Below are 20,859 nucleotides of genomic sequence, written 5' to 3'. Positions count from 1 at the left end.
ATGGGGGACCCTTTCACTATTGAGGTGGGAAAGGAGACTGCTGTGAGTTGGAAGATCTTTGAAGGTGCTGGCCTAAGAATTGAGCCAAGATGGGTCCGGATCTCTGATTCAGAGAAGAAAAGGCAGACAGCTTGCTGCCTTGTTTTGTTGTTCATGTGCTGATGTTAAAAGGACCTACTACTTCCTGGTCCTGGTTGTCCTTTGTTTGGAGGTACGCTGGAAGTTTTAAAGGGCGCTTCCAAACCATTGGTTTTTGTGTTTGGATGAATGCTGGAAGTTTTAAAGGGCTCATCCAAGTCCTTGGTTCTTGTTTTTGGTTTTGTTTCACAGCTGTTTGGGGGCTTGTCCCAAGGTGTGTTATTATTTGACCTCTGTCATTGATGGAGGTAAGTTAATATTGTAGATCCTTGGTGATCTTGGATTTGGCACCTGAGACTGTTAATCGCGTTTAGTAGTATAGTGCGAGTTGTTTGTACCACGGGCCAGCACCCTCTTGCTGCTTAACTTAATCAAAAACTATAAATTTATATTAAATTTCATTATTAGAGGTAGTATTACAGTCCTACCCTCCCAAAAGTGCTTGTCCTCAAGCAATTATGATTTTTATTTATTGGCTAGATCATAACCAATTTATCTTATTCAAGTTCCAAGATATAATCAGGAGTCTTAGTACATATATATAAATATTGTGGGTGATTCCATTTTGATTGGTTACATATTAATCAAATTGGTGAAGGTATAATTTCTTCATATCTAAGTTACGTGATTGAATTAACTTAATCGATGATCAATTGATTTATTTTTTGATGATAAGATGATTAATAGATTTCATGACATCAGGGTGGGTGAGTTTCCCAAGCACAATTTAATTGATAATAAGTGAAAGATATGGTATGATTGACCTTTGAAATATCTTTTTGTTGTATTTGACAATTCATTCAATGGTCTTTTGGAGGATCATTAGTGTGCATTTCAAATGACATATATCTAAGAGTTACCATATCGATCTCAAGTATGTTTTTCTTCTACACTAACTAATTACAAGGATAAAAATTTCATTGTCACAAGGTGCTAGATACTCATCTATGAGTAGGCTCTCGCAAGGTATTGGGATTGCATGTTCGTACCCATCTTGAACTCTTTCCTCAAGAATTTTGGAATAATGTTCTTACCCATCTTGGAATCTTTCCTCAAGGCATTCCAAACCATGTCCTTACCCATCTTGGAATCTTTCCTCAAGGCATTGGAATCCATGTCCTTACCCATCTTGGAATCTACCTATCTCCAGTGAATTTACTCCGCTTCTCCCATCTTGACAATAAATCCCTTGTATTCAATATTTTGATTTTTTTTTTTATTGATTGAAATGTTTATAATTTTATTCACCCTACAAGATGGCGAGATCATGCTCTGATACCACTGTAATGTCCCCACTACTAGGGTTAGTTTGGGATAAGGAATACATGCAAAATTAATGTTAAGAGTTTAAAAAATAATAAACTATTTTACCCTATATCCTAACCCCAACCTCAAAGACATCTCCACATCGGGATCAATAACCCTCTTGAGGACTCTTAGGTTCTCGGTTACTTCTTCGTCTTCTATTAAGTGCTCCCTTTAAGGTCCTTCTTGGAAGAGACATTTTCTATCCAGGGCCCTTGTCACATATACATATGTTAACATCTATGGAATATTCCGGCCATAAAACCATATTAAGATCACTCTCTTCCTATGGGACTCTCTTGATCTTAAGTTATTAAGACCGCTCTCTTCCCAAAAGGACTCTCTTGATCTTGACAATTTAATCATTTCATTGTACATCATGTTTATACATTTACTTTGTATATACGTAAAGATTATTCACAAAATTTAAAAAATTATGCATTGCTTATAAATAATCTTCCTTAAATATAATATTAAAGTCTTACTTATAAATAATCTCCCCTAATAAAACTTTCATAAAATTTAATATTTCCTAATTAATACTCTATTCTATAATCTAAACTTATTTAAGTTAATATATAAGTGATATGAGATTACAAGTTAGAAACATACGTTAAAAACTTCCTTATTTTAGTGCTGACTACTTTAAGTCCTTTCATAGTTGAGTCACCTTATAATTTCGGGACTTTCCAAGTTTCTCTTAATTTCCTATTTCCCACGTAATATGTATATTATTCTTCTTTTACTTGGTCCATGCCTTCACTTTATTTTATTATTGTTTTTGTTGGTGCCATGAATATACAATCAAAACCCTTCTCTTTTTTGTTTGAATGCTCTCTTTGTACTTTCCATGGGGTAGGCCATGTGGGAAGTCATATGCTCATATAAAGTGTTCAATTCTCTCCTATTTTTTTGATCATGATGCTGATGTAATCCGTGTGCTGGGTATTGCATGTTTGGCGGCTAAGTTGCCGGTTCAAATTCTAGTTCCTATGTGGATTTGACATTGACTCGATTTTTTTTTTGGGCTGAGTTCTGTTCATTTTGGGTTTGTTCATACAAGATATATATTTGTTTTATCTTCCCAAACACACTTAAAAGAGAAGCCAAGTCATATATATAGTGATAGCAACCCTGTTGACATAAATGTACAACTACTTCTCCAGAAGAATAGAGAGTTGAACCATACCATTTACACTCAAGGTACCACGTTCCCAGGGAACATATGTTTCAAAAAGCAAGTCACCACAACCAAAAGAAATCACCCTAGTTGTCACAGCCAAAAAAACCTCTTCTTTCTATTTGATACATTTGTAATGCACAAGGAGGAAAGCACAATTAATGTAGATTGGCTCTTTAAAATCAATTTGTAGCAATATGTGGTTAAATTAGGGATGAAAATGTGCTGGAAAGATGTTATGTCAGTGTTTGTAATGTTCCATTCCAAATACACAGAGAAGAGAAATGACAACTTAAAATTTGCATGCGGAAACTATGAAGCTCGCGTATGATGTATAGACTAAAGAGACCATATGGTAATCTACAGAAGTTCGTACAATAATGCCAGAAGTCTGTACGATGATGTGTGATGCTAGAATCTGTTTGTAAAGCATTGCCAGAATCCGTACGGTGATGCCAAATGTGTTCGTATGGTGTTTCCTAGAATGTTGTATGGTGGATGTTGAATGTTGGATGTTGTACGTTGTACACTCGATGTTGGATGCCGTACGGTGACAAAGACAGAAGGGCAGGCATGATGGGTTGAGGTCATACGGAAGGATGTGAAGAATCAGATGGTGTACGGTAGTTGAGGGTGTCTATATGATAGGTTGTATGGTGGATGAATGTGTTGTATGGTGGTATGGAGATGGCAAGTAGCGAAGGGGGTGTATGAACTGAAATGGTGTACAGTTCGTATGATGGAAATAAGAGAGCTGGAGCGGTAGGAGTGGGTTGGATGGTGGCCCCCTAGCAACGAAGATCGAATGGAAGGGAATGGAGATGTGACAACTAAGCCAGAAGGAAATTAAGAATGAGAAAATACTTGCCAATCGCAAATCATAGAGTTATGCAATTAACACAGAATGAAGAATTAATATTCGCATATACCAGGTATTGTAGTTCCAATCACGAAATATAATTGCATACAAAGATGGTGCTCCAGATGTGCTAGATCCGAAGCAAAGGAATGCACAAATGGAATAGGGTGAGGGTTGAATCCCACCAAACCCGGAGAAAGCCATGTAGGGAAGATCTTTCACTTCCGAAATGGCGAACAATACTTAACTCCAACAGGAATTCGTAGTACAAAGAAATAATCCAAATCGCATACCAACTACTTCCTACATGTCGTGCTTAAATACCCTTTGGAGGAACTCTTGAGGGTTTACAAAGACAGCCGATGGCAACACCTACGGAAAGAATTAAAATAAAAATGGGTCCAAGATATACTAAATCAATCGGCCCATAAACAATGCTTTGAATATTTATTTAATTTATGACGGGAACATTACAGTGTTGATGCTTGTCTAGGCTTTATGTGCATTGTATTGTGCTCATTTATGATTTAATTGGTCAACTAGAACCCAAAACTTACGCTCATCTTTTGATGGTTTTGTTTTTCCTTTGAGAAGGACCCTTCTAACTAAGCCATGTCAAATATTACCAAAGCTATGTGTGGAAACTTGAGATATTGCTTGATTTTTTGAGATTGTGATAGTAATAAACTCATGGAGCCTTTACATAATTAAACGAACTAAATGGAAGTAAAATCCTAGAGTCTAGATTTCTAATGCCAAGATTAAAGACAAGTGATTTTTCTCAGCCATCCAAACTTAATTGTTATTATAATAATGAATTCTATAGATTAAATTATGAATTAAAAACATAAAATGCAAAACTGAGCAGCAGCCAAAACACAAAACATCTGTAGGTATAATTATCTGTAATCTACTTACAGCTCCCCAGGTGCGACCAGACTTCCCAATCAAAGGCATCAAATCTCCATCATTCTGTGCATTTCTCGCGAAATGTTTCTTTACTGCCATCTGCCTCAGCCCATCAATGTGGTGCAACTACAATTTAAAAGAAAAATCAGATACCATAGAACAATCTTAGCCACAAGAATTACATTTCTAAAATGGTAATTTTGTGAGATGGATTATTAGTTATAAAGAAGCAGAACATGCAACAAACCAGTCAAATCCTTCATCAAAACCCCAATATGTATGACTTTGCATAAAATTTGATAAACAAAGAAAAAGTTCAGTCTTACTACATAACATTGACATGTAACATGCCAGAACATTTCATCAACAGAAGGCAGTCAAGTCTGCTCAAATATGTATGCAACATTGGCATTTTAATCTCTTCTTGGGAAAAGTAAATTATAGCTATATTAGATGACGATTGTCATTGCACCTTATGACTGTTGGTAAGGACAAAGTAGAAATATATTATAAATAAAACCTAACAGGTTCTTTTACGAGGTGAACAAGTCTTGTGCTGTATTATTGTGGGTTATTTAACTGATTAGAAAAAACTAATGGGTTAGCATTTTAATTTGTCCTTTTTAGGATAACACAAAATGGCACAGCATATAAAATGAAATCATTATTTAAATAAAACAAGGATTCTCCCTTGTAAATTTAAATTTTAACTAAAAATCAAGGAAAAAATTCCTGGGCGACCTTAAATTTTTCACATGTACAGCATTTAGGTTTGAGGATTTTCAAAATGTAACAGATAATAACCTGGTTTGCAACATCTATTTGTTCTTCTCAATCAAGAGCACAAGATCTAAAAGTTCATCAACACATAAATGACAGATTTTGCATTGATAAGAAAATGGATAATTTAGGTGAGCTAGTGGAATCGAGTTGCACGTCACATGCAGTGATTTGCATGGACACAACAATGCTGCATATTCACCTACAGTGAAACTGATGGTGCTCTGTGGTGTTCACCTGCAACAAGAACCACAAGAGTTTCAATTTTTTGCAAGTTAACCTACAACATTAAAAGTGATATTGAAATGCCAATAGCCATTTCTGCCCTCCGCTTCTTTCATTTTAGAGTATCAGAGTTAAAGAATACTGTTATGTATTTTTTGTACTGGTTGGTTATTGCTGTGAATTCAAATGTATTGTTCTAGATTCTTCGGATCTATATTTCGATCATTAAATAGGTATATACATATGTATTATTATATTTTTTAACGTATTTATGTTTTGACATCACATTTTTCATTTGTTATTATGAATTGATATATCCAATAGAGACAAAGGGCTCTATTTATAACTGATTACAACAGAATGTTTCTAAACGAAGCACTTGGTAACAGAATGCAGAAAAGGAAATCAGCTAAGCCAACTACGATGATCATTATAGAAACATTACATTATTTTATACCCTCACTTAATGGTTAACATTCAACCTACCTTACATTAGACATAATATACTGGCATTTTGGTTGTAAAAATAGAAAATTGCGCCCTTCTCTTTAAATTTAAACAGAGTAACTACTTATTCCTCATAGCTATGGAAATTAGGCAGCCTATTGAGAAGATATGAACAAAATCAATCACATCAACAAAGGCCTTTGTTGAGATACTGCCATACCCAGACCCCTCAATGAATAAAAGGGAATGTTAAAAATGTTAGGAAAATCCCATCAGCGAACATCCACACCCTATTAGCCTTGACTCTCATCTTTTAGGGAGGAATTTCCTCTGGCCCATAACTCTTCATTGCAGTGGTGGTTAAACAGGGAGGAACTTGAACTTCTCCTACATGAGTGTAACCTCCAAGATAAGTCCTCACAACTGGGATGATTGACACTCCAACATTCCTCACAGCTGCCATGGTGACCATTCCTTTTGTTAACAAGACCTTGGGACCGAATAAGCTAATTAATACCAAATACTGATTAAAGTACATACTTGCAACACTTGTACGTTAAGCACTGAAACATCTGTTTTGCTTTACCAACAACTAGAAGCAAAACTATAAGAATACCCTATGCCATTGATGAACTACAGTAATATATCAACCCTTGCATCACATTTTCATGGGGCAAGGATACAAAATTTGTTTTTGGTGATGGTTCTAGCATCTGCAGCTTCAGCACTGCAAATAAAATGAAAAGGGTGGCATTTGTGCCCTCCAATACCATATGCTATCCTACATCACCTGGAAGTAACAATCTCACAGCTATTCACATCCCTTGTCTTCTACACCTCTTTAGATTCCACATGAAAACTATGAAAAAAATTGTTTTAAAAATGAAAAATTATTTTACTTTCTTGATGTGTACGGAAGCTCCAAACAAGGTGCCTATCAACACCAATTTTTCAATTAATAGACAATCACCATGATATAGATTCTGGTACAGTAATTGTTTCCCTATATTCCCTAAGGGAATCACATCCTTACAGATTGTGCACAATGCAGCCCCATTGTCTATTTCTTCTTGGGGTATTTCAACCACAAGAAAAGCTTCAAACACAAATTTCGCAAATGGGGGGCACCTCTATGAGTATTATCATTATTAGCAAAACCCTGAAGCAGAATTTCATAGCCAACATCATCAACATAGTTTTCTGGATTATCCACATATCTATGCTCTTTAGGAAGACACTGTCGATTCAATAGTGTTGTTCTCTAGACCATGTGTTATCTCATGCCAATTAATACTTCTTCTTGACATTACAGGTGTCTTCCAAATCTCAGATTCACCTCAATATTCTTCCTTTTGGGGCTTTAGAAATCAATTACCTTCTTAATTAGAGAGTAAATGCACTGTGAAGGAATACAAAAAAAGCTTTGTCTTTCTATGCCCTATTGCAATGCACTTTTGGTGCTCCCATCCTCCTTTGTTGCTCTCATATCTCTCATGGATCTGAAACCAATTGTTAAGAACTTAAGATAATCGAAAAATTAGAAACCGTGATCAAACACAAACAAGACACAAAATTTAATGTGGTTCACCAATTCGGCCACATCCACCAAAAAGCAAAGCACTTATCTTATTCATTCATTGTAGCTTAGATTAAATCAAGTTTTCCTTTCATATATATATTTATATCATAGTACCATGACTCAAACTCGCCTATGACTCAACAAGGTTGACTCAACTTGTGACTCGACAATGACTTGGCTATCACTCAACAAAATGACAAAATAGAGATTTTTCACTATTTAAACCTAGTTTCATGCACCCAATATTCAATAAAGTTTTAAAACACCATATAATTATCAAACATAAGCTAATTTGATCACAGACATAAACATACATCCATCATGTAAGTATAAACATTAATTGTAGCTAAAGCAAATAGAGAACATAGTTAGCGTAATTATATATATAGTGTATATAAAATCCAAGAAATCCATGACATCAAATGTTCACAAACATTTGTAAACTATTAAAAAAAAGTCTGGCTTAGGTTCTAGTTCAACATCAACCTCAAAGTAGTTTGTTTGCCTCCTACAAATGCATCTGAGGTAGGTCTTGGATGACTGACAAGCCATAGTCTCTACTTGTCAGGTGTGACTATGATGAACATTAACTACATTGGCAGTTGATTGTGCTCTATCCTCCTCCTTTTCTATAGCCACAACCTCAACCTCTCTGTCTACCTTTTCAACTCACTCATGGTCCTCCTTAGTGAAGACAAGATCGAAAAATTCAATGAGCTAGTCAAACTCTAGATCGATGTCTGCAGGAGGGATCAAAGAGGAGTCAATGCCCAAAATTTGTCTCGTCCTAAGATAGAAGTTGTAAGGAACGAAGACAAGATCATTCACCCTCTCCATTGACAATCTATTAGGCCTCTTCAAGTGGATGTGCTCGAACATGGACCAATTGTGCTCGCATCTAGAAGAGCTACATGATTGACTCAAAATATGGATGACAAGTTTTTGAAGGTTTGGGGTTAACAATTTCCAACATCTATCTGAAAAAAGTGGAAAAGAAAAAATATCAATCTCATTTCCAATATCAAGGATAGATTCTAAAATCAAAATGCATAAGCCATAAAATTAAGAAGCTTATATTTAACATATATTTCTACGTGGTTGCAATTCTATCCAAGTGTATTTGCACATTTTGCGTAATCGCCCCTTGTTCATTATTATATGCATATATCTCTTGCACTGTAACTGTGTTGTTAGTCATCTTTTGCATCATTATGTATTGGCTACTAAGAACCTCCTCATCTGCCTTGAAGGTATCAAGGAAACGAAATAATCAATTGATGAAACAAGTTGTTGCATGGATGGGCTATGAAGCTAGTTTTTCTATCTCCCATCAATGATCTCCGAAATGGGGCAATACGTATCCTCAACTCCGACATACCTGGATCTAATGACCTCTTTGGCCCTATCCATGCCCTCACATATATAGCCCATAGAGGGTTTCTCCTTATCTGTAATTAGAGGTTTACAAATTAACTTGAAAATTAATCCTAGTTATAGAATTTTACTGATCGACGCAAAATTGTGTGATTATGCTTTTTAACATAGTTATCAATTTGAGTTCAATTTGAAATACGGGTTCGAAGAACTGGTTTGCCAATTTGGCAAAATTCTGGAAAGAGTTTTGGGTTTGTTTGTATAAAAACATGTAAAAATTATATATATATATATGAAGCCTAGAAGATAGAGTATCATAAAATCATATGATTTAATCTTAGTTAATCATTTAAACAACAAAAACACCATAGGCATAAACTTTAAACATGTAAGTAGTAATCATTGCATCATGAATCAAGATCATACCATCACATATTTCAATTTAAAATTTTCAAGTTCAATATCAAAGATTCAAAACATTAAAAGTAAATCATGATCCATGAATCATAACAAGTTCAAGTATCATTGTTTCAAGTTCAAGCTTCAACTAATCATAATGTATAAAATGTTAATACTCATCTTCTTCATCATCATCATCATCTTCTTCTTCTTCTTGTAGTCCTTCCGCATTAGTTGACTGAGCAATAGAGCTAAGGCCAATGGGATCAGCACCAACAACAATAGTATGGGTATCAAAATCTTCAAAGTCTTCAATTGTAAGCCGAGAAGCAGAAGCATCCAAATCTGCCAACTCTACATCTACATCCCACCTCTTTGTCTCCCCTTCTTTGTATTCTTTAGTCTTGTGCAAGAGGAGACGCAAGTTGTAATGCAAAAACACCAAGTTCTCTGCTCTTTTTGATTGCAACCAATTGCGCTTCACTAAATGGATGAAAGAATATGTGCTCCAATTTCTCTCTGAAGCGGATGAACTAGCAATCTATGAAGACATGACATGTAAACAACTAAAATAAAATTTAAATTATTTATTTTAAATCTTATAATTTCTAGCAATTTATGAAGACAAAGGAAACTAATAACAATATTTTTGGACTAAGGAAACTAATAACAATTTTTTTAAAATTAAACTTGTGATATCACTTTGATTGCAATGGGCTGCAATGGTTGGAATCTTTAGCCATGGAGGTACCACCAACTATGAGCATCCTTCCTAAACCAATGATGAAGAGCATCATTACTTAATCTTTTTGCATCCACAAATTGTTTGAACTCATCTATAAACAAATCTCGCCTTTCACCATTAGGAGAGTCTTTCAAATGATGCCTTGTATCCATCAGAAACTTCTATGTCTCTACAGGTTGGTAGCCTTCCTGGTAGACCGGTATACTCGGTGTTATAGTATTTGGGTATCAATGCATAGACAAGCAAATATAGAGGAGTGGTCATTTCGTTCATCTTTCTATAACAATTGCTCGCAATTGTTTGAAGAAGGTCCCTTGAGGATCTTGTTCCTTTTCATTTACAATTTGCTTGATCTTCTCAAGCATTGAGTCTATGCCATCATAGATCTCTCCAAGGCAAGGCCTATCCATGTTTGTGTACCTAAGCATGATCATAATGTGTGCAGTGAGATTTATGAGATATTCCACACGTTCCCACCAATTTTTATCCAATATCCTCTTCCTTATTTTGGTTGCCCTCTCAGTGTTGCTTTGCCTCCATATAGCCCAATCATTACTGATTACCATATTGGTAAGTCCCTCTTTTAGTTGCATAAGTCGTCTCAAGATTATTACATTTGATGCGAAATGTGTCTCACAAACTATAACATAAACTAGAGCAAAAACAATACAAATTGTTAGATACATACTTGATAAATGAATACACATCATTACATAATCAAAAAATCAGAAATTGCAAGATACTATTTTTTTTTAAAAATTAACTCACTTGAGTTCAAGTTTACTTACCTTCAGCAACTCTAAATGTGAGAACATTCTGAATATCCCTTGAGTCGTGGTGGTTTGTGATGAACATCTGGATGTCCTCAGCTTCTGCATACACCTCCTTGATCCACTGAATACTTTTCCCAATCTTTTGTAGCATAAGATTGAATGAATGAACTGCACAAGGTCTCCAAAAAATATGTTGGTATCTCTCTTCAACCAACAAACCAATAGCTCTACAATTCTTTGCGTTGTCCATTATGACTTGGACAACATTTCTTGCAACCCACTTGTTCAATGTCCTCAATTAGGATATTAGCAATAAATGGCCCATCTTTTACTTGCCCCTCACAATCCATTTCTTTAAAAAACATTGCCCCTTTAGGGGACACTGCCAAAACATTGATCAATGGACAATTTCTAGCATCTTTCCATCGGTCTGAAACAATTGTTACCCCTGTCTCAATCCATAAATCCTTGATGGGCTTCAATTGCTCATCAATCAACTTGACCTCATCATCCAACAAGGTGGTTCGCACTCTCTCAAAACTAGGACCTAAATACCCTACAAGTGCTTTATTAGCACTTCTCAACATCTGCTTGAAATATGGAGAGCGAACAAGATTAAAAGACAACCCATTTGCATACAAGTATCTTGCTGCATCAATGTCGGCAATTTCCCTACTCCGATTTTGAAATGCAATTTCAAGTGGTTCCTTTCTTTTGTGTCGAATAGGTACTTCATTTCGAGAATCAAGGGAAGCTGAGGTAGTATAGAAGGGGTGATTTTCTATCACAACATCTAGGGTGGATTTCATTCGTTTTTCTTGTTTCTTATTTTTATTGCCATCAATGGCATTTTTTCTAAGTTCATCTCTCTTTGGCATGCTCATGCTCTTCAATATATTTTAATACTGATGAGTTTGGCACAAGTGCATTTTATTTCTAGGACATTTCTTCACTCTTCTACCAGGGTGTCTGCACAAATGACCCACCACACGATAATATGAACTATTTCTTTCTACATCACAACCCCGACATTTCCAACGAAAGCCACCACCCCCTAGAAGAGGTTGTATAATATCCACATACTTTCACAAAGGAGAATCAGATGGGGGTTCTATTCTTTGTGGGATATTGGCATTGTCTACTAAAGAAGATGTAGATCCCTTTGAAGTTCCTTTTCCTATGATAAGAAATTGTATACATATTCACATATTGTTATTGAGAATAATTTTTTAGGGAATATAATAGTTAGATCTTATTGGCAATAAAAGACAATTGAAAAAAATAAAGATATTAAATAAAACATTGAAACAAAAGAAAAATAGAACAAGAAATTACCTCTTCCTACCATTGTATGCTTGCAAAGATGTAGCAATGAGACACAAACACTTCAATATAGCTCGCAATCCAATCTTCCAACTCCTCGTTGCACAAACTTACTTTTGCTCAATCACCTATTTGCTCACAAAATCACCTAATTGCACACCACAAATGATGTTAGAAGCCAAAATAACCTATTTACATTCACTTTTTAGGGTAGTGGAACTCAAAACATTGTCAATTTTTTAATAAAAAATTTGATCTGGGCAATGAAATTCAGCCAGGTTCAATTTCTAGAATCCGGGTTTGAATCACCCCTAAGGAAGTGGAACATTGGCTGAATTTTACCCGAACCAAACCAGTATTTCAAACTAGTTCAAACCCAAGCAGCGTTCTCTGGGCAAAAGGACAAACCCGGGTAACTAAGCTTTTAACTATTGAATTTACAATTAGGTACACTTTTACAAAACTTTATAAAATTAACTAATTACTAGAATAAAGTAATTAGAATTTGAAAAAAGAATTTAAACTAGAACAACATAGCGAGAAAGTAAGATATGAGAGAGAAGAATAACAAAAGAGAAGACAAAAGGATCACACGCATGTTATAATGGAGTTCTTCATATTAGGACTATGTCTCTAGTTCCACTTCTCAATCTTGGAAATGATTTATTAATATTGCCAAGGAAACCACCTTATTACAATATTCAAGCTTTAGAAAACCTGCATCAAACTCCTCACAATCTCTTTCTCTTTTACAATTTTTGGTGTATGATAATACTTTGCAAAATCTCAAGCTTTCTCTTGTACCCATTCACTGAATTATTTTTCCAAAATATCCATGTCCTCCAAAACCAAAATCACCCCCCTTTACATATGATTAAATGGACTAATAGTATTAACCATAAACTTTCCAAAAAAATTCAATTATCTATATAAAGTGAAAATATTTGAAAATCCCCCTTAATCACAACAATAAACCCATACCCCTTAAAATATTTCCAAAGCCATTTGAAATCTTTATCTAATCAGTTCAAATATTTCAATAAGTATATTTGGGGGCTTTGGTTTAAACTATAGCCCTCCCTACACTCTTTGCTGCACAAAATAAGATGCAATAAATTAAAGATGATGCCTATCCCAAAATAAGCATATGGCTTATTGGTAGTAGGATTTGTTTACTAACATGAGGTTGAAGACTAAAACTGCAAACACACATTTTTAGGTTTTACTGCTAGTTTAATAATAAATATGGTTTAGCACCTTCTACATCTCAATGATGTTGGTTTAGTCTAACGGTTTGGAGCCTCCACATGGACTTCGAAGGTCATAGGTTCTAACCTCCCCCCACACTCGTTATTCTCTTTAATCAAGGCAGCAACAATGTGTTCAAATAATAAAAACACCAACTACATTTGGAAAAACACATGTAGCTAATTGGTGACGAAGACGAGGGTTCTAATTCCTCATTTCTTTTGCTGGTACCACAAGCTATGCTAACATTATCATGGTCAACCATGGTCAATTTAGCAAACGCAACTTTGACAGGCTGTAACTTTTACATATGGAGTCTGTTTTCAGAAAAAAAAATCTGGAATCAATGGGATGAGCACTACAACTTGACATCATTATTTCTCAAATTTGAGATGATCAATTTGTCACCTTTTTGAACATCTAATTCGTCCGTTTGATTGAGCCTTTGATTGCACATAAATTTTGTATGCAAGCTCCTTTTAAGCTCATTCAAGTTGCATCAGGATTGTGTTAGTGACCTCTTTCCAATTATATTGACTTGTATGATTTTTGAGATTATGAAATTTCAAGGCGTTCTAGATCCACCTGTATCATATCCCCATCAACTTATAGAACTATGAGGGCATTAGTGACCCACATATGATGTTAAAAAAATATTTAAGTCACAAGTGTGCATTAGAAATTTAGGATAAGAAAAATTGCAAAGTTGCAACCAAGATAAAAATATATTTACCTCCATGATCTCTATACAAGGGGTCCAAATACCTAATTCATCAAAAACACAATCTTTCACATCACTCCTTGCAGTGATTATAGCATGGGATGAGGCATTCCACTACTCACCAACAAACATGCGTCTCAGAGTTTCCATTGATTTCAACAAGGAATTTAGTGTGAAGAAACTTGACACAAACCTTTGTGATACTAGGACGAGCCAACTCCTGTTGCCCCGTGTATTGTCTCATCATGCTAAGGACCAATGCATGATTGTAGATAAACTTGTAATTTTTTTTAGCCTTATCACTACATGATTTGACTAATTCAAGATTTCCTATATCCTCGAACATGAGGTTAGGGTAATTGGGCACACACTGAAACCAAAACAATTTGGGTGCCTCTCCATCAAAAGTTGATCTGCAACAATTTTAAATTAATTAGAAATTTAGATCTTTTATGAAAATCTTAAATAAATTCATTGATGCCTCTTAATCAAAACTTGAAATGTTAAAAGTTTATCTGCAACAACATAACTTGTTGTATTAATCGTCACCAATTGCACCAAATTTTCTTACTCCACCTCATGTACAACTTCCTCAATAACCTCACATAAGTATGTGGCATTCTTCAAATGTGAGGAAGCACCAATACACTTCAAGAACACGGTGGCTCCTGAAAGTAAAGGAAAATAGTTATCAGTTATCATGGATCAATCAACAAATAAATTAAATTATTCATTGCATTTAGTAAAGTAGAATGATCAATCGCCTTTGCAGAAAACAAGAAAATTTAAAAGTGTCATATTCCTAATATCCATCCAACCATCTGTCATGATGGTGCAACCCTTTTGGCTCCAAAGTCGTTTTTGGTCCTCTAGCTCAAGTTTCATATCAATAACCAGATCTAACAAGAAGGGGCTACTTAACTTAGCATCAATAGGGGCTTTAAAGCCTGCCCAACAAATGGTTATGGCATCTATATGCCTTGCTAATAAGGAGACCTATCACAAATAGATTTTGATTAATCATTATTCAAAGCAAAGTTCAACTTCAAACTATAAACTTTAAAATATAATTTTAAATGTAAAGCAATCAAGTAAAAAAGAATTACCTGGCTGCAACAAATGGAATGTTACAAAAGTACCAAAATTTGCAAAAAAAAATTTGTGTAGCATCATGGATCTCCTTGTTCCAACTCATGCTCTCAAGTGAGAGTTGTGCATCAAGAGTAGTGTGCGGCACAAAGTAACTATCCAACTTCGATTTCTGGACTCTAGGGCCAAGCCTAATAGTGCCACTAGGAGGAGCGGCAATAGAAGCACTAACACTAGCACTACGATGAATGGGAGGCATAGAAGAAACCTCTCCAACACAGCCTATTGATGTGGATGCGGATGTGGTTGTGACTGTGGGTGAACGGGAACCAATAGCATTTATCTCTTCTTGTTGCCTCTTTTTAGTTTTCTTATCTTTTGCATTGTTTTTTAACTAGACATTACAAAAACGAATTGCCTCAAGAGTTGCCAATAAACATGGGTCAGCATTATTGTTAGGTATGCCGACAATTTGACATTTAAAACCTATTGATGCCACCATGAAAAAATTCTTTACAAAAAATGCATTTGTTTTTGTCTACCAAGAATCTCTCTAGTATATTTCTAACATTCACATTTTGGAGGCATTGGCAAGAATTAATGTTTTCAAAACTTGAAGGCAGCTGCAATTAGAAAAAATTATGAACAAAATTACAAATTTGTGCATTGTATAATGTATTTTAGAAAAATCAGAAAAATACATGTTTATACTTCTTCCTTTAAAAATCAACGGTTTTCTATTGTTCTACTTCTTTAATTGAAGTATGCAATTCATATGTTAGTTGAAAACATTCCAGAATTGGAAAGTCAAAAGGAACAAAAATTAAAAAATTAAAAAATTAAAAATCCATATGCATACAAAAAATACTAAGAAAATCTACAAAATTTAATACTTACCTCTTTCAAAAGTCTTGCTATGGACTCCTTGATGCTCTTAATGCAAACCTATGACCTCCCCAACGTGATTTGTGGTCTCATTGATGCTCTCTTCTTCACTGCTGGTTACAAGCCTATGACTTCTCTTCTTTCTTCCTCTCTCTTTTCCTCTTTACTTCTCATAACAAGCATTTAGAAATCCTTTTAGGAAAAATTAGAAGGCATATGCAAAACAAAGGGAAATGTAAGTGTTCTTTTAATAATTTTTTACTGGCAACCTATGGCTGCCACTATGTGGGTACCCACGAACCCAGAAGGTCATGAAAACCAACAGACCTAACTCAGCTCACGTGTAGTTAAAATCCACATAACTCGCCTCGCGATAAGAACACTGATGCACACACACACACACACACACACACAATAGGCTTTAGAGAAGATGAAGGGCAAAACAAAAGACAGATGAAATGAAGAGTCAAGTAAGAAGTAATAAAAAGTTGGACTATACATCCAACACCTTCGTTGGATGGGTATACACCATCTTCAGTAGATGGAGTTAGTAGTTGCAGGTTGGTGGGGGAATACTTGTAGAGTCAGCACATCTAGGAAGGACTGACAGAGTGTAGTATGGGATTGAGTGTAGAAGATGCTTCCAGATGGTCATATCTCCATTGTACGGATTTATGTGAGTCTCAGTTACTTTGGAACCTAGGTGGTGGTAGGTTTAGCACTGCAGGTGATGGGTTCCATTGGAGTACTTCAACATTGTCATTGTGGTGATATTATGATCAGATTAGCACAACAAATTTCAGGTTATTCTTCTTGGAAGTCTTCTATTCTAGATTTGGAATCTAGGTATATTTTGTTAGACACTCTTCAGTGTGTTGTGTTTTCCCTCGTGTGCATTGAGGTTCTAGTCTAATTCACCAAGGAGTATTGCAATGTGTACATGGTGTTGGTTACTCGTAGTTTTACTTTAAATCCTCATGTATATGATTTGTTTCATATGCACAGTTCTAGTGCACAAAGATTGAAAAGATGAGTTGTTCATTTCTGCACAATAGTGGTTTTGTTGGTCCTGCAACAATTATCTTTTAGTGTGGGACATTTCTCAATCTTCCTTGTACTTCCTAGTGCAGTGAGTTTTCTCTATAGTCTTGATTGCTTGGGGACAAGAAATCTTAGGAAGGGTGGACCAATGTCCCCTTTTGGGTGAGCATCAAAGTTTGAGGGATCAGCCTTTTTCATAACCCTAATACAATAATGGAGTTGCTCAAAGGTTCTTGTTTGTTGTAGAGAATTGGTCAGTATTCACCTTCTCCAAAGCTTAGTGGTTGTAGATCTGACACTTGTATGGGTTCCCTGGCTTTGTTTGTCAAAATTACTATTTATATTAACTCTTGGCTTGTTCGAGGACAATTTCTAGTTTTAGTAGAGCACTTGGTCACATGGGGATTGACAATGTTGATTCCCAATTTAAACGGCTTGTCAAAATAACGAGTTACTATTATTTTAGTGACCATTAATGATGTGTAATTATTCAAGTTATTTTATAAGTAATAAATTGACTTTACAATAAAGTAAGGGCCATGTTGAAGGTAATGACTAATAAATATTTATTAAAAAATGTACGCTTGATTAATGATATATTATGAAGTTAACATATGCAAATGCCATATTCATTAAAGAGCCTTGCTAGTGAAGATTCATGGTGAAAACGTTATAATAAGCCTTGGAGAAAATATAAACTCATTTATTGTGCACTTGATTATCGGTATTTTCTATCTGAAGGAAGTCAGTGAAAAGTTTCAGATTGTGGAATCGTAAATTCTGCAAAAATTCAAGCACTTTGACTTGGTTTGATGTCCAACAAATTGTGCCACAACTATGGCTTCAAACAGAGGCCATGAATGGGCTTAAATGGTGATCAAATTAGTGTGGGAGTCCATCATTTCCTCTCAGAAATTTGGCATAAGAGACCTACAAGGCAGTAACAGTAGTAAATAAGGTAGGATGCATATTCTGGATTCGATTGTGTGTCATGCTTTTGCGTCAACGTTTCGGATCACACTCAGTGATCCATCTAGCTCTTCTCATCTTGATGATGGATCACTAAGTGTGATCTGAAACATTGATGCAAAAACATGGCACACAATCGAATCCAGAATATGCATCCTACTATGAATGATTGTGGAAATTTGTTCAAGTTAGTAAATAAGGTCATGTGACTTATAGGAAAGGAATACCAGGTTTAAAAGGCAGCATTAGAGGATTTTGGATTGTTATTTGGTTGCAATAATTCCTAGCATTGACAAACCTCAACAAACCGTCATTGCCACCAATCATTTTGGACGCCTAGCACAACCCCCAGTTATACCTGAAATCTATGATTAATATTGAGGAATTCAACAGAGATTTCCAACTTATTTTGTCTAATTTTAATGATTGTCGATGCTTGTTAATTTACCATTGTGAATATTGGCATCTTATGCTTTAGTAAATAAAGAAAATTGTGCTCAATCATCCGATTGCATTTGAAGTTTCATGCTCGTAAATTCTTTATTTCAATATATATCAAAAAACATAAATTTCAAGAAACTGAAAAAGTTATCTAAACATTGCAAATACCAACAAAGAATCAGAGTTTGCATGCAAAGTGTTTGATAAAATGTCAAACATACAAAATTGAAACAATTTGGTGTTTGTCAGAGTTCAAACCACAAGGGGTTCATATAAAAAATGATACAATTTTTGTGGAGAAAAACCAATTAGAACCTGAAAAATAATTAATGAAGATTTCAAAGAAAAAAGCCCCTATGTTAAAACAAACTATTGACCAGGCATAGAAAACGAAATCTCTAGAAATTACAAAGCAGACAAAAATGACTAGCAATAACCAATTCACACTAGAGAAGTGCCCAAACTAGCAACCACGATTGTTGCATAGAGTCATAGGCTTGAGAACTCATATGAACAAAACAAGAAGACTTCACATGTGAAAACAAACCAGCATTGTATGCTAAAAAGGGCCATATAATATTCTTCAAGGACTGTGATCTCAAAAACCTTGAAAATGATGCTCAACACAAAAAACCAAAAAACATGTGAAACTTTCTAGAGAAGAATCTAGGCGACAAAAATAACAGAAGGCGAGAAAAAATTGTGCTTGAAAGTTGTCAACTTAAAACACACGGTCGCCGAACGAAGAGAAAAATTTAGCTCTTGCCAACCTGGTGACATTTACGATAGCAGTATTTGGGAGTGACATTTATGAGTTTTTTGTAATAATCCCAACTGGTTATAACTTTATCAAACACCAAATTTTTTTACAATTCAGTTGTCTGACATTTCGTCAAACACTTTGCAAGCAAGCTTTGATACCATTGTAATGAGCCTTGCTGGCTCTCAAGCAATCTATGCCAATGAAATGATTTCTTTTTTTGTTTTTGAGGTTTTGCAATTTAAGATACAACAATATAGCAGGAAAACATAAGATATTACAATAATAATTTCAACTCAAATATTTGGATATTATATAGGTAATGTACAGCTGAAAATTGTAGATTTTAATATCAATTTAGATACTAAGTATTTTCATAAAATACCAACAATCTAGTTGATAAAATATCCCTTATTATCTGAATCAATAATACCCAGAAAAATTATAAGTTACAATCCATGAACTTATAGGTAAGACATGCCTTGAAATCCTTTGAAATGAAGTCTAGTAGCAACAAAGGAATTCTCCAACAAACAAATGCAACTACAAATATGTAAAACGCTGCTCCCAAAGTGCAAATAGAAAATAACACCTAGCAGCAAATATAAATGGGTGCTCAACCAACTCCAAATTAACTAGCACCCAACCATTTCTCAACAACAGTAATAACAGTATAAGAAGATGCCAAATTCCAAATTCCCAACACCACAATATCTCCCAACCATAGTGTATACAACAATGGAGATAAAGAACAATTCTCAAAAAACTAATTTGCAATACCTCAACTGTAAATTACAATGAACTTCTCAAGAACAAACCCTTATACTTCAGCAAGGGCACATAAAAATCAGACTTCAGAAATGTCACAAAGACAACAAGAGAAAAATAATATTCAATTGAATGCCTTACTCATCGAATGGGCTCATATTTATAATCTCCAAATGGCACAAAGTTTCCCAAATGAACTTTACTTAAGAAGCTTCCCACACACAACATTAAACTATAATAAAGTGTCATTACTATCTAATCTATTAATTGCTTTTGGCTCCAAAAATGACCTTACCACCATAACTTAATATTCTGACACATAAGGCCAATGTTTTTTGTTCCCACGACTTAAAAATTTTTGTCCCGGTTCCAATGAGCTATGATACTGAGGTGACCAACCATCAACACCAACAAAAATAGCAACCTCAGTGTATTTAGATGAATAATAATAATAATTCACCCGTCTTGCGAAAACAACTGAAGAAGTATCAAAATCGAAATGTGATAACACCAAAGTGATCTTGATGATGAAAGATGATGAATGAACCTGACGAGGTGACTAACTATAAATAGACGCTCCCTCCAAGATTATTGAAGCTCAAACCGGAAGCCTGAAATAAAAACTAAGAGCATCCTCCAATTCCTCTAACTCAACTAAGCTCATCGGAACCAACAGATTGATTTACTATAAATAGTAAGTTCCCTCAAACGGAGCCAAACACACCAAAGGCTACTGAAAAGCCTATAACCACACAACTAAGACCCTCAAATCTCACTGTCAGATCATGAGAATCACGATGGTGAATTGACTTGGCCAAGTACAGGAACTTGCTAAATATGGGGACATTACAGTCCTCCCTCCCTAAGATTGCTTATCCCCAAGCAATCCCGGAGCAAAATG

The 20,859-nt window shown here is 35.1% G+C and overlaps 1 protein-coding gene across 5 annotated transcripts in view; it reads right to left on the bottom strand.

Moving 5' to 3' along the window:
- The window catches only part of LOC149572961 (endonuclease V family protein), a 179,935-nt gene that overhangs the window by 11,152 nt on the left and 147,924 nt on the right, over positions 1-20,859 (bottom strand). For all 5 annotated transcript variants that reach the window (XM_089814091.1, XM_089814090.1, XM_089814093.1 and 2 more), the window contains one exon: positions 4,401-4,517. In XM_089814091.1, coding sequence (XP_089670217.1) covers positions 4,401-4,517 — 117 coding nt within the window. The remainder of the gene's footprint in view (positions 1-4,400; positions 4,518-20,859) is intronic.

This window comes from Cupressus sempervirens, chromosome 2 (genome assembly GCF_028749045.1).
Source record: "Cupressus sempervirens isolate cs-2001-9-10 chromosome 2, ASM2874904v1, whole genome shotgun sequence".
Lineage (NCBI taxonomy): Eukaryota > Viridiplantae > Streptophyta > Pinopsida > Cupressales > Cupressaceae > Cupressus > Cupressus sempervirens.
This window is presented reverse-complemented; position numbering and strand designations above follow the sequence as displayed.